General features: G+C 45.9%; 1 protein-coding gene across 2 annotated transcripts in view; it reads right to left on the bottom strand.

The window, feature by feature from the left end:
• Positions 1 to 3,969: 3,969 nt before the first annotated feature.
• Positions 3,970 to 14,381, bottom strand: part of LOC141060773 (chromaffin granule amine transporter-like) — a 116,922-nt gene continuing 106,510 nt past the window's right edge. For both annotated transcript variants that reach the window (XM_073557126.1, XM_073557127.1), the window contains exons 11-15: positions 10,930 to 11,008; positions 10,786 to 10,837; positions 8,684 to 8,867; positions 8,386 to 8,519; positions 3,970 to 4,608 (exon numbers count right to left, since the gene is read on the bottom strand). In XM_073557126.1, the coding sequence (XP_073413227.1) occupies positions 4,468 to 4,608; positions 8,386 to 8,519; positions 8,684 to 8,867; positions 10,786 to 10,837; positions 10,930 to 11,008 (590 nt within the window). In that variant the 3' untranslated portion in view covers positions 3,970 to 4,467. The remainder of the gene's footprint in view (positions 4,609 to 8,385; positions 8,520 to 8,683; positions 8,868 to 10,785; positions 10,838 to 10,929; positions 11,009 to 14,381) is intronic.

Genomic DNA, 14,381 nt, shown 5'->3' with positions numbered 1-14,381 from the left:
CCTTTAAGCTCAAAACATTTCAAAAACTTGTGGATTTTCCGCTCCAAAAAGTCAGCAAAAAGATGCAGTGTGAATACTTGTGCAGAAGGAGCTTATTTGATGCTTTCAAAAATGACAAAAAAACTATCCTGTTTTTGTGCAGAAGCCTTTTCATTGGACCGTGTTGAGTTTGCAGCATATTCCATCAGAATCTCCTTCAGATAAGTACCATACACTTTCTTTTTTTTCCCACTAGGCGCTATTCAAAACCTGAAACCCTCTTTAAAACACTCCATCTGCATATAGATTAAATTTGTAGTTTTACCAATTTGGCTGCTTTCACATGGTCAGAACACTGGTGGTTTTAGCATTAATTTTAAGCATGCATGATCCCTAGTCAACTGATATTCAACTGGACCAACATCGATCATCATCGAATTATATGGGGACCTAAGTCTGGTTCGGTTGAGCCATAGGAAATGTATGTGATGTAGGTGCCCTCATTATGGCCGTGTCAAAGTGGCTTTAGGAATCACATAAATATCTAATGTTGGCCTACTGAAATGTATGTTCAGTAAATGAACTCAATACTTGGTCGGGGCTCTTTGGCATCAATTACTGCATCCATGCGGCGTGGCATGGAGGTGATCAGCCTGTGGCACTGCTGAGGGGTTATAGAAGCCCAGGTTGCTTTGATAGCAGCCTTCAGCTCGTCTGAATTTTTGGGTCTGGTGTCTCATCTTCCTCTTGACAATACTCCATAGATTCTCTATTGGGTTAAGGTCAGACGAGTTTGCTGGACAATCCAGCACAGTGATACTGTAGTTTGTAAACCAGATATTGGTACTTTTGGCAGTGCGGACAGGTGCCAAGTCCTGCTGGAGAATTAAATTTTCATCTCCAAAAAGCTTGTCGGCAGAGGGAAGCATGAAGTGCTATAAAATTTCCTGGTAGACGGCTGCACTGACTTGGGTCTTGATAAATCACAGTGCATACAAAAAAAAAATTTTCATGGTCGACATGACCCAGTCAACAGGTTTCGACTGCAATAAGCAGTCTTACTCAAGACTACTCATGAGTTATACTGCTTAGTGCAGTCGAAACCCGTTGATTGGGTCATGTCGACCATGAAAATTTTCTTTTGTATGCTGTTATGAATGGGTCACCGAGGAGGATAGCAGGACCAGGCTAAGCCACTAGAAAACCAGAGAGGTTGGTAACTAAGCGGATTGCAGACCCCTGATGCTATCCACACAACTAGCAGTAGCCATGGAGTGTGCCTACAATGCCCTAGATGCCTCGGCACAGCCGGACAGATAACTAGCCTAAAGCAAGAAAGGTGAAATCTAAACTGCCCCGGAGCAGACCCCAAAGGAATAGACAGCCCCCAAACACATATTGTCGATGAGACAAGATGAAAAACAAACGCAGGCAGAAAAATAGACTGAGCAAATGATGGAGCCCAAACTGACTAGATAGGACAGGAAAGGAAAGACACTGTCTGCAATCACGAAAAAAACCCTGAAAAATCAAACACGTCTGATGCACAAAAACACTGAAGTCACACGAATTCGCCCCCACTATATCAGCACTCTGGTATATACTGAAAGCAAAGCAAAAAGAGACCAATATAACAGGGGACAGAACAAACTGACACAAGCAGTAACATATGGGCGGTGATCCAGCACAGCCCCAGCCGGAGCTGGCTAACCCGCACCAAGAAGAGATAGACAAAACCAGATCAAATGCAAAAAGATTAGCAAGATTAGCAAATGAACTACTTAGCTGAACCATGAAGGTACAGGGCAGGAGACATCAGACCTCAGAAGGCAGAGGAAGGAAATCACCAGCAGGGATTGAAGGAAGTCAGCTGTCTTAAATAATCCAGTCAGAAACCCCAGATCTCCAATTGTCATCATCATTATCAGGTGGCAAGCCTCTGTCAATCTGACCAGCTCCACTAACTCCAGTAACCACCAGAGGGAGCCCAGAAAGGGAATTCACAACAGTATGCACTATAATTTCTTTTGAAAAACTAAAAGAAAAGGAAAATCAAGTCCTGTTGAGCCGGACTCCAATTTTTTCTTTTAACCTTGATGTGAGCCCAGGGCGAGGCCAGTGTCTGAGCCCCAGGTGGATGAGCATAGCGCAACTGGGTGAGCTGGAATTAAGTTTTTACACCAGCAGAAGACATGGCTCCCAAAACCATAATTGATTGTGGATAATTCACACTAGACCTTGGAAATCAAGGTCCCTGAGTCTGGAGGAAGAGTGGAGAGGCCACAATCCAAGCTACTTAGGCCGATTTTACATTTGCGCTTTATTGCGCAGCGACGGCCTGCGCACGGCCGCCGCTAAGCCCCGCCCCCTGCCGGCTCCCTGCCCGCCCCTTCCGGTCATCGCTGCCTACTAGCGCACAAGAACGCTTGCGATCTGCGCACCCTATATTTAGCATAGGGTGCGCAGATCGTGCGCTGGCCGTGCGCTAGCAGGATTTTGCCGTGCGCTGCACACTTTTGAAGGTGCGCCGACCGCGCCGAAATGCAACATGCTGCGTTCGGCGCACACGGGCGCACCTTCAAAAGTGCGCAGCGCACGGCAAAATCCTGCTAGCGCACGGCCAGCGCACGATCTGCGCACCCTATGCTAAAGATAGGGTGCGCAGATTGCAAGCGTCCATGTGCGCTAGTAGGCGGCGATGACCAGATGGGGCGGGCAGGGAGCCGGGAGGGGGCGGGGTTTAGCGGCGGCCGTGCGCAGGCCGTCGCTGCGCTATAAAGTGCAAATGTGAAACCGGCCTTAGAGTCTAGTGTGAAGTTTCCTCAATCAGTGATGGTTTGGGGAGCCATGTCATCTGATGGTGTAGGTCCACTGTGTTTATCAAGACCAAAGTCAGCGCAGCCGTCTACCAGGAAATAGAGCACTTCATGCTTCCCTCTGCCATCAAGCTTTTTGGAGATGGAAATGTCATTTTCCAGCAGGACTTGGCACCTGTCCACACTGCCAAAAGTACCAATACCTGGTTTACAAACAACAGTATCACTGTGCTTGATTGGCAGCAAACTCGCCTGACCTTAACCCCATAGAGAATCTATGGAGTATTGAAAAGAGGAAGATGAGAGACACCAGACCCCACAATGCAGACGAGCTGAAGGCTGCTATGAAAGCAACCTGGGCTTCCATAACCCCTCAGCAGTGCCACAGGCTGATAGACTCCATGCCATGCCACATTGATGCAGTAATTGATGCAAAAGGAGCCTCGACCAAGTATTGAGTGCATTTACTGAACATACATTTCAGTAGGCCAACATTTCAGATTTTAAAATCATTTTTCAAGCTGCTGTTATAAAGTATTCTAATTTACTGAGATAATGACTTTGGGGTTTTCATTGGCTGTAAGCCATAATCATCAACACTAACAGAAATAAACACTTGAAATAGATCACTCTGTGTGTAATGACTCTATATAATATATGAGTTTCCATTTTTGTATTGAAGAACTGAAATAAATTAACTTTTTGATGATATTCTAATTTTATGAGACCTGTAGTTGCAGGTTCCACCATAATGACTTGCACCTACCTCCAGAAACGGGGAGATTTTCCAACCCTATTCCACCTCGTAAGACAAACTCTGGCCACTGCAGGGACTTAGCCGAGTGGTGGTCAAGCTCATCTGTTTCTGAAGTTTCCATAGAAGTGAATGGAAATGAAACCCTTCCATTTGTTCAAGGTCTGGATTTTGAAGCCAGGCGTCACCTCACTAGGTGGGAAAGGGGTAGAGTGACCTCCGGTTCTGGAAATAGATGCAGATACAAAATATTCATAAAGGTGTGAGGTGGAAAAACCCCTGTAAGGACTCGTTCACACAACCATATTTTTGGTCCCAGTTTTGTCTATTAAAAAAGGGAACCGCACTCGGACAAATTTTATTGAATGGGTCAATCCTTTAGCGGTTTAGTACCAATGTGCTTCTTAGCTGGAGAAATGGTTCCTGGTCAAGGTGGCTTTATTTCTAAGAACATTGTGAATCTGCAGAGCATTACCAGCTTCTCAGGCACGTAAATGGGTACAAAGGAAGGGAATAACTGGCCACGTTTCTCATGCGGGGGCAATAGTGCCATTGAGGCAGTCCTGGAGATGCTAAAGAGGATCCATCCAGAGACATTATCCAGATGATGAAGGCCACCATGGGGACTATTATTTTACAAAAAAGGGCTAAACGGTCATGATTTACACAACCCAACAAACGGTGAAAGACACCAGTGCAGAGTCCTCCAGCCCTAACACGCGGGAGGCAATAACACTTGGTGCCCATTTTACATCATGTATTTCCTTGGGTATTAGTGACTAAAAGGGTTTACAAAAAATAAAAGATGCTTCAGTGATGGAAGCTTTAGTTATGCAGATGTTATATGGTGCAGTTCATGAAGGATCTAATACATCAAGGCACTGGTAACAATCCACAGGTTCAGATATACAGCGTGGGTCAGCGAGGGATCCTCATGGTCCTCTTGTGGGGGATGCTGATGTCGTCATCACTACTGTGGTCAGAGAGGGGAAGATCTGGGGTATTGTCCTGAGTCATATAAGTCTTCGTTTCCATAGGGCATTCTTGAGTTAGGATAGCCTGGAAACAAAACAAAAGGTACGTTACACAAAGAAATTAATACCTATCATATAGGCAGAATATGCCATTGCAATGGAGTCTCTGCTTACAGGGAGCTCAGAAAACTAAGGGTGTATTAATGGGTAGTGGCCAAATAAGCACCAGATCCTATGTACCAGGTTGTTAGGGGTGGTGGTGTTTACTAGCACCTGAAGTGTACTCCTTTTCATTGAACACATGCGGAATCACCGCATCCTATCCATAGACTGAGCTATTTTTCTTGCGGAGACGGAGCGTCCCTGCAAAATAAATAGACATGCTGCGGTCTATAAAGACGCGCCGCATGCCCGGTTTCATGGGTGTGTCACCCGCGTCTTTGTACGCATAGTGGAGACGGGATTTCATAAAATCCCTTACACTATGCTGTAACATCTGGCCGCTGCGGATTAAACGCCGTGGCTGTATGGAGCGTCCAATCCGCAGCAAATCCTGGTGTATTACGCCACATGGAAACATACTCTAATTGTTTTTATGGAGTATTGATTTTTTTTAGTTTTCAGTAAAATAGATTTCATATTATATACAGGTGTGCACAGCAATATTGTACTGCTTCCTTCTCTTCCTTTTGATGTCACTTAATGCATCTGCCTGCAACAAGTAACAGATAGCAAGAACCAGAGGAACCCTTCAAAATGATCTGCTCTGCTCTGGGACTGAGTAGTCATTTGTTATTTCTGGGGCACTGTTTCTCAGCTGGGAGGACATACTAGTAGCCCTTTTTAGTGTGTGGAAGAATCCTAATGTACATCTTTACTGCATAGGGGGCTCAATAATATGATGGGGGCACACAGGGGGCATCACTATTGTGTGGGGGAATGAAACCAGGCTTCACTATTGTGAACTATGGGGGTGTTGATGCGTGGGAGTCAATTAGAGGACATCATTAAAGTAAGGGGGCATTAAGAAAGCATCATTGTGAAAGGGACACTAAGGGGTATTACTGAGACGGTCACCAAGAGGACATCAGTATTGCGAGGAGTGACTGTAAAAGGGCATTGCTGTGGGGAGTGACACTAAGGAGGCATCACTAGTGTTAAGAGTAATACTAAGGGGGCAACATGACTTACAGAGAGAACACTGAAGGAGCATTACTGCTGTGAGAGGACACAGAGGGTGTATCACTACTGTGAGAGGATACTGAGGGGCATTACTACTGTGAGAGGACACTGAGGGGCATTACTACTGTGAGAGGACACTGAGGGGCATTACTACTGTGAGAGGATACTGAGGGGCATTACTACTGTGAGAGGACACTGAGGGGCATTACTACTGTGAGAGGATACTGAGGGGCATTACTACTGTGAGAGGACACTAAGGGGCATTACTACTGTGAGAGGATACTGAGGGGCATTACTACTGTGAGAGGACACTAAGGGGCATTACTACTGTGAGAGGATACTGAGGGGCATTACTACTGTGAGAGGACACTGAGGGGCATTACTACTGTGAGAGGATACTGAGGGGCATTACTACTGTGAGAGGACACTAAGGGGCATTACTACTGTGAGAGGATACTGAGGGGCATTACTACTGTGAGAGGACACTGAGGGGCATTACTACTGTGAGAGGATACTGAGGGGCATTACTACTGTGAGAGGACACTGAGGGGCATTACTACTGTGAGAGGATACTGAGGGGCATTACTACTGTGAGAGGACACTGAGGGGCATTACTACTGTGAGAGGATACTGAGGGGCATTACTTCTGAGAGGACACTGAGGGGCATTACTACTGTGAGAGGATACTGAGGGGCATTACTACTGTGAGAGGACACTGAGGGGCATTACTAATGTGAGAGAATACTGAGGGGCATTACTACTGTGAGAGGATACTGAGGGGCATTACTACTGAGAGGATACTGAGGGGCATTACTACTGTCAGAGGACACTGAGGGGCATTACTACTGAGAGGATACTGAGGGGCATTACTACTGTGAGAGGATACTGAGGGGCATTACTACTGTGAGAGGACACTGAGGGGCATTACTACTGTGAGAGGATACTGAGGGGCATTACTACTGAGAGGATACTGAGGGGCATTACTACTGTGAGAGAATACTGAGGGGCATTACTACTGTCAGAGGACACTGAGGGGCATTACTACTGAGAGGATACTGAGGGGCATTACTACTGTGAGAGGATACTGAGGGGCATTACTACTGAGAGGACACTGAGGGGCATTACTACTGTGAGAGAATACTGAGGGGCATTACTACTGTCAGAGGACACTGAGGGGCATTACTACTGAGAGGATACTGAGGGGCATTACTACTGTGAGAGGATACTGAGGGGCATTACTACTGTGAGAGGACACTGAGGGGCATTACTACTGTGAGAGGATACTGAGGGGCATTACTACTGAGAGGATACTGAGGGGCATTACTAATGTGAGAGAATACTGAGGGGCATTACTACTGTCAGAGGACACTGAGGGGCATTACTACTGAGAGGATACTGAGGGGCATTACTACTGTGAGAGGATACTGAGGGGCATTACTACTGTGAGGACACTGAGGGGCATTACTAATGTGAGAGAATACTGAGGGGCAATACTACTGTGAGAGGATACTGAGGGGCATTACTAATGTGAGAGGATACTGAGGGGCATTACTACTGTGAGAGGATACTGAGGGGCATTATTACTGTGAGAGGATACTGAGGGGCATTATTACTGTGAGAGGATACTGGGGGCATTACTACTGTGAGAGGATACTGAGGGCCATTATTACTGTGAGAGGACACTGAAGGAGAATTACCACTGTGAGAGGACATTGAGGGTGTATTACTTCTATGAGAGGTTCCTGAGAGGCATTACTACTGTGAGAAGATACTGGAGGGTACTTACTGCTGTCAGATGACACTGAGGGTTCATCACTAGTCTGAGAGGATACTAGGGGCGCTACTACTGTGAGAGGATAATGAAGGGCAAATTACTACTGTGAGAGGACACAGGCCATCACTACAGTAAGAAGGCACTGAGGGGTCATTACTACTGTGAGATGACACTGATGGTACTATTGTGAGAGGATACTGAGGTGGAATTATTACTGTAGGAGTATAATGAGGGGGCATCACTACTGTGAAGAGACACTGAGGGGGCATTACTAATGTGAGAGGACACTGAGGGGGGATCACTACTGTCAGAGGACACTGATGACATCACTACTGTGAGAGGACACTGAGGGGCATTACTGTTGTGAGAGGACACTGGGGGCATCACTAATGTTAGAGGACACTGAGGGGCATTACTAATGTGAGAGGACACTGAGGGGCATTACTAATGTGAGAGGACACTGAGGGGGGATCACTACTGTCAGAGGACACTGAGGGCATCACTACTTTAAGGAGGCACAGAGTGCATTACTGTTGTGAGAGGACCCTGGGGTCATCACTACTGTCACTGTGTATCACGGTGTACCACGAAAAGAAGAAATGGTACTGTATAAGGACACAATGGCGACTAGGCAGGATTGGGAGAGTATGGCCAGGTATTAGTCAGGATTTGAGTAGTGAATTAATTTATAAAAAATTATGTTGCACGTGCCGCAAATGTTGTCCCTCTTTTTTTTTTTTTATTAAAAGATGGAAGTAGCTTAAAGCTTCCTATTAGGGCCGCTGCGTGCATCATCAACCAGGAAATAAGCCAGAGATACCCCTCTGTTTAGGATTTTTTTTATATTTAAAAAAATATATATCTTTTTGGCTGTTTTATAGTTTATAAAAATTCAAATTTGTTTACCATTTTCTCTTCTCTGGCTGGCGGACTTCTGAGGAATAAACATAGAGGAGAATAGACAATGTTCAGTACTCCAGTGATCACCATTAACCAGGGGAAGCCAATGGCCTTTGCAACTGCTCCTCCGACTGAAGGTCCTGAAATGACAAATGACATCATATATTATTATATAGTCCTGCTTCCAATAAATTAATATAAACGACAGAGAACAGTGATAAGATAAGTTACTGTATAAACAATATCTTTTATAGATGTGTGAGACATCACATGCGTAAAGTAGTATGTAAAGAATATACCTTACCCAGTGCAAATCCCATGCATAGAGCAATGTCCGAGATGGCGTATATCCCACCATACACAGATGTATGACGTAGATCTACTAGTTGTCCCATGATGGGCATTATTGATGCGTCAACCATTCCAAGGGCGATACCAATGCCAGCATTAGGAGCAATAAGACCATAAATGCTGGCAGCAAGTGGAACCTAAACAAGAAAGTAGCCTCATAGATGTAGAAATAGAAAAGTTTGAAATTTTTTTTTTTTTTTGGTGGGTCCAGGTGCTTTTTTTCGGATTTCAGGGTCTCCTGTCCAACGTACTGGGACACCGAAGGAAGCATACATTTGTAGTCCTGGGATTAACTGTGGCTACCTGCCTGATAAAACCAAAAGCGCATTCCTATCTAATACTGGGATATGACAGAATATTATGATCAGTATCGGCTCATCCTTTGTGTCCCCTAAAACATTTAGCAAGTGGCTGGAAGCAGGGAAAATTTGTAGTTCATTTGAGGACCTGAGCATTGGAGTAAGTCCCATGAGTCGGGTACTCACTAATGTGCATGGAATGGCATATCCTTATTTTAGTAGGAAACTTCCTTTAAAGGGTACCTGACAGCAATTGTATGATGCCCGTAGTTTGCGCAGGCTTCAGTTCTGGGTACAGGAAAAACTATTCACCCATAGACCCTATTCAACCTATCCACACTTTCCCTGTCAATAAAACCAAGACCTGTTAAAGGGAATCTGTCACCCATTTTTAGTGATATGTAAAGATATCATTCAATTCTGTGTCACATAAGGATTCTATTAGGACTTTTGATTCACCCCAACCCCGCACCTTTGATGCATAAATACCTTTTTTATCTTGGTTGGGGATGTATGGAAATCGCCGCAGTCCGTTTTGAGGGGCGTGGCTTATTCACCTTCCCCCCCCTCCTCGTCTTGCTGAACGTAATCTTCATCTGTGAATATCACAGATGCTGTACATTTTCCGCGCTTGAGCATTGAAAAGGCCTCCGGCGCTTGCGCAGTATGCTTTTCCCACCTGTGGGCAAAGCATATAATCGGTACTGCGCATGCGCCAGTATTTTTCAGCGCGGTCTATGCCCTGGAGGTGTGTCCTGCATGTGAAGAAAAATACTGGCGCATGCGCAGTACCGATTATATGCCTCGCCCACAGTTGGGCAAAGCATACTGCGCAAGCGCCGGAGGCCTTTTCAATGCGCAAACCTACGGCATCTGTGATATTCACAGATGAAGGTTACGTTCAGCAAGCCGAGGAGGGGGGGAGAGGGGAGAAGGCGAATAAGCCACGCCCATCGGACCGGACCGCGGCGATTTCCATACATCTCAACCCAGATAAAAAAGGTATTTATGCATCAAAGGTGCGGGGTCAGGGGGAATCAAAAGTACTAATAGAATCCTTATGTGACACAGAATTGAATGATATCTTTACATGATATCACTAAAAATGGGTGACAGGTTCCCTTTAATCAAGAGACCCAAAGCATGTGGGACCTTATGTAAAATTGAAAATCTACCCAGCTATTTAACCCTGGGGCTAATTTTTAGTATAAAAAGGCAGGTGGCATCCTCAACCATGATGTCCTACTTCATATTTTCTGTTAGATATGGGTATCAATAGTCATGCTTATTATTCATAGGAGCAGCCATGGGATTATGAAAAACAGATGAGCTAAAGGGAGAGAAGGAAGGTGGAGCACTCAGCGCAGTGAGATACTTGGAAGAGACACAGGCCATTTCAACTGCAGCTTCTAGCAAATTTATTTCAGTGCTGGATTCACAGCCACAGTGCTCAGTAGTGCTGTGTAATATCATCCTCCATAGTGATGCTTATACTTCAAAACATGCGCTACATAGAAACAGCAGAGCAGGAATCTCTCTAGTTTCTTTGTATTATGTACGGGAGATAGGATAGCAGCTTATCTCCACCCACTAGCTGTGAGACGACTGTAAATTAGTGAGACAGCCTAAAGAGGGTAAAACCCAGAAGCAAGGTAAGGTACAAGTCATATAATGGCTAGAAATAGTGTTATTTACACTATACTCCTGTACTAGCAAGAGCTATGCATTAATCATGTATTGTGCCACTTATACTCACACAGAGTAGACTGATCCCCACGACTATCATTCCCAGGAGAGTGCACAACCACCTGACAAAACAAAATACTGAGTAATTCCTTTGTTCTAGTCCAGTATTTCATGATGTACTAAATATGTAAAAGTTGAATAATAAAAGACCCACCTGCCCATCTTGTGTGCCAAAAAACCAAACAGGTTGGTGCATAAGAGGTATGAGATGCTGGCAGGTAGGAATGCCAAACCTGTAAAAGTAAATTGTGCAGTTTATACAGTGGGGTCGTCATTAGTGGGTTATTAATAGAGTTGAGCGACTTTTGCTTTTTTAGGGTCGAGTTTCGTTTCATGAGACCCGACTTTTCCAAAAGTCGGGTCGAGCAAAATCGGCCGACTATAGGGAAAAGTCGGGGGTCCGACCGAAACACGAAACCCAATATAAGTCAATGGGGAATTAAAGTCGGCAGTGAGAGGAGGACAGGAAACACACCTACAGTGCCCATTTGAATGCCAAAAGCATCAATTCTTCTTACTTAAGCTTGTCAACCTTAATTAACTTCATAATACTAGTTACGCACTGAAAAATGGGGGTTATTTGGCTAAAGTTGTGGGGGGGGTAGGGCTGGCTCCAGGTTTTCATGTACCCTGGGCAAAAGAGCGCCCCTTTAACACATACCACAACTCATCATGCTCCGATACGGCAGAGAAATAGCGGTATAGTACAATGAAAAATACTTCACTTTTTACATCTCATGACGAGGCCCATCTATTTCTCCATACAGAATCATTGGTCCCATATAATGTTTGAAACAGTATATGATGAGCCCAAATAATGCTCCAAACATAATGGGTCCCATTTCTAATGCTCTAGTGTATAATGGGCCCTGTAAATGCTGCTCCAGTGTCTGATGTCCACCTTTGGAATGTTTCAGTGTATGGTGGGCCCCATCTATCATTCTCCAGAGTATAGTGCTCCCCAAAAATTGCTGTCCCAACATTGAAAACAATGAAATAAGTCTCCTCGCTAGGGAATCCCTGTACTTGTCTGGACTCCTCGTCGTCCCAATCTTCCATCTCACTGCACAGTATTTCAACCTTGCAAGTGCTGTGATCCTGAGCAAACAGGGGGGGCCCACTCGTTGGCGACGGCACTGGCACAGGGCCCCAGATAGTACGGTGGTGTGTCTGCACTTTCATCTGCAACTTCCTCTTTTTCACCGTGTAAGATGGAACTGTATATGGGAAGGGTAACCTGAGTTTCATCAGGGTCAGATTCAGGCCGTGTAGCGTGCGAGGGGAATGTAGTGGTCTGGGTCAATGTACCAGCAGATTCATCGAGCAGTGGCTGGGCATCAGTGCACTTGTGTCGCCCCCAGGAGTACGGTCGCCACAGTGGCATTGCCTTCCTCCTAGGGAGTGTGATGTCATACTTGGGAGCAACGAAGGATCTCTCTAGCAGGTTAACTTATTGGGCGGCGTTATTCCCACAAGTCACGACCCTCCAAACAGCGTTCATGAAGGCAAAGTGTTTGTTTTACGTGGGCAGTATGGTTGCAAAGCTGAACCTTAAAGGAATGTCCAGAAGGGCACCACCAGGAGTGGAGTCTACGGCGTAATTTGACTCAACATGGGCAACCTCAACCATCCAGCCACAAAAAAGATGCACACATTGCAAGCTTAATTCCGTTAACGAACGAGACTCCGTCATGCCCCGCGGTCCGAGTCCGGCTTACTAGAGGGACACGCGAGTCTCTGGCACGTGAGATTGGCCAATAACTGGTGTGTCATGCCCTTAAATGTCCGGGGCTGCACGCGCTACACTGAAAAGGCCAGCGTTTGTCGCTTACAGGTGCAGATAACCCGCTGAACAACATTAGTGATGGGGATCTGGGATTACAATTATTACCCGCGAACGATGATTTCCCAGTAAGTGCAGGTCAACCGCAGTTCCGGAATTAGGCCTAACCGTCATTCCTGAAAAAATGAAAAACTTACGTGTGCAAACCACAGGTGCTGTAGCTTGCTTAACAGCTCGCCAGCCGTTCTCAGGCCCAGTATGGATTACACGTGATTGCACAAAGGTGAGAAAGGGTACCGTATCCCCGGATAACATGTATGGATAGCATAGTGTACACATTCAAAATATATGTCTATAGATCAGGAGGCAGGCTCAGACGGTGTCAGGCCCAGTATGGATTACACGTGATTGCACAAAGGTAAAAAAGGGTACCGTATCCCCGGATAACATGTATGGATAGCATAGTGTACACATTCAAAATATATGTCTATAGATCAGGAGGCAGGCTCAGACGGTGTCAGGCCCAGTATGGATTACACATGATTGCACAAAGGTGAGAAAGGGTACCGTATCCCAGGATAACATGTATGGATAGCATAGTGTACACATTCAAAATATATGTCTATAGATCAGGAGGCAGGCTCAGACGGTGTCAGGCCCAGTATGGATTACACGTGATTGCACAAAGGTGAGAAAGGGTACCGTATCCCCGGATAACATGTATGGATAGCATAGTGTACACATTCAAAATATATGTCTATAGATCAGGAGGCAGGCTCAGACGGTGTCAGGCCCAGTATGGATTACACGTGATTGCACAAAGGTGAGAAAGGGTACCGTATCCCCGGATGACATGTATGGATAGCATAGTGTACACATTCAAAATATATGTCTATAGATCAGGAGGCAGGCTCAGACGGTGTCAGGCCCAGTATGGATTACACGTGATTGCACAAAGGTGAGAAAGGGTACCGTATCCCCAGATAACATGTATGGATAGCATAGTGTACACATTCAAAATATATGTCTATAGATCAGGAGGCAGGCTCAAACGGTGTCAGGCCCAGTATGGATTTGACGGCCCAGACTACACAGCGGAGGAGCAGGGAGAGGTAAAGATTGCAAATGCTGGGGCCCTGCCCAAGCAAGGGGGGCCCACTCGTGGGCGTCGGTACTGGCACTGGGCCCCTCATAGTACGGTGGTGTGTCTGACGGCGGGTGTGCACCACCACCGTCAGAGACACTTGATTGCACTATGAGGGACCCTGTGCCAGTGCCTGTGCCCAAGAGTCGGCCTACCCACCTGTCCAGGGCAACGGCACTCGCATGGTTTTGTGCGCTAGGTGGTGACCCCGGCCAAGGGGGGGAGGCAGCACAGTTAGGGAGTTTTAGAAAGTGGCATATGTTGATGTTGGACATTCAGCTGATGCAAAAGGCGAAATTGTTCAAGTCCCAGGAAGAGGAGGACCAAAGCAAGCCATTTTTCTGTCACCCTATGTGTCATCAGGGGAAGGTGGGACAAAATCCTTGGAAACCCATGCATGGTTCATTTTAATTAAGGTTAGATCATCCACATTTTGGGTTGACAGACGGGTCCTTTTTTTCTGTCAGGATTGATCCAGCTGCACTGAAGACTCTTTCCGATAGCACACTTGCAGCTGGGCAAGCGAGCTCCTGTAAGGCATATTGTGCCAATTCAGGCCAGGTGTCCAGTCTAGCGGCCCAATAGTCAAAGGGGAATGACCTGTGCGGGAGAACATCGATATGGGAGGAAAAGTAGTCTGTAACCATAGTTGACAACTGCTGTCTCCTGTCACTTTCCA

This window comes from Dendrobates tinctorius, unplaced genomic scaffold (assembly GCF_039654945.1).
Source record: "Dendrobates tinctorius isolate UK_male_01 unplaced genomic scaffold, ASM3965494v1 ptg000245l, whole genome shotgun sequence".
Classification (NCBI taxonomy): Eukaryota; Metazoa; Chordata; class Amphibia; order Anura; family Dendrobatidae; genus Dendrobates; species Dendrobates tinctorius.
This window is presented reverse-complemented; position numbering and strand designations above follow the sequence as displayed.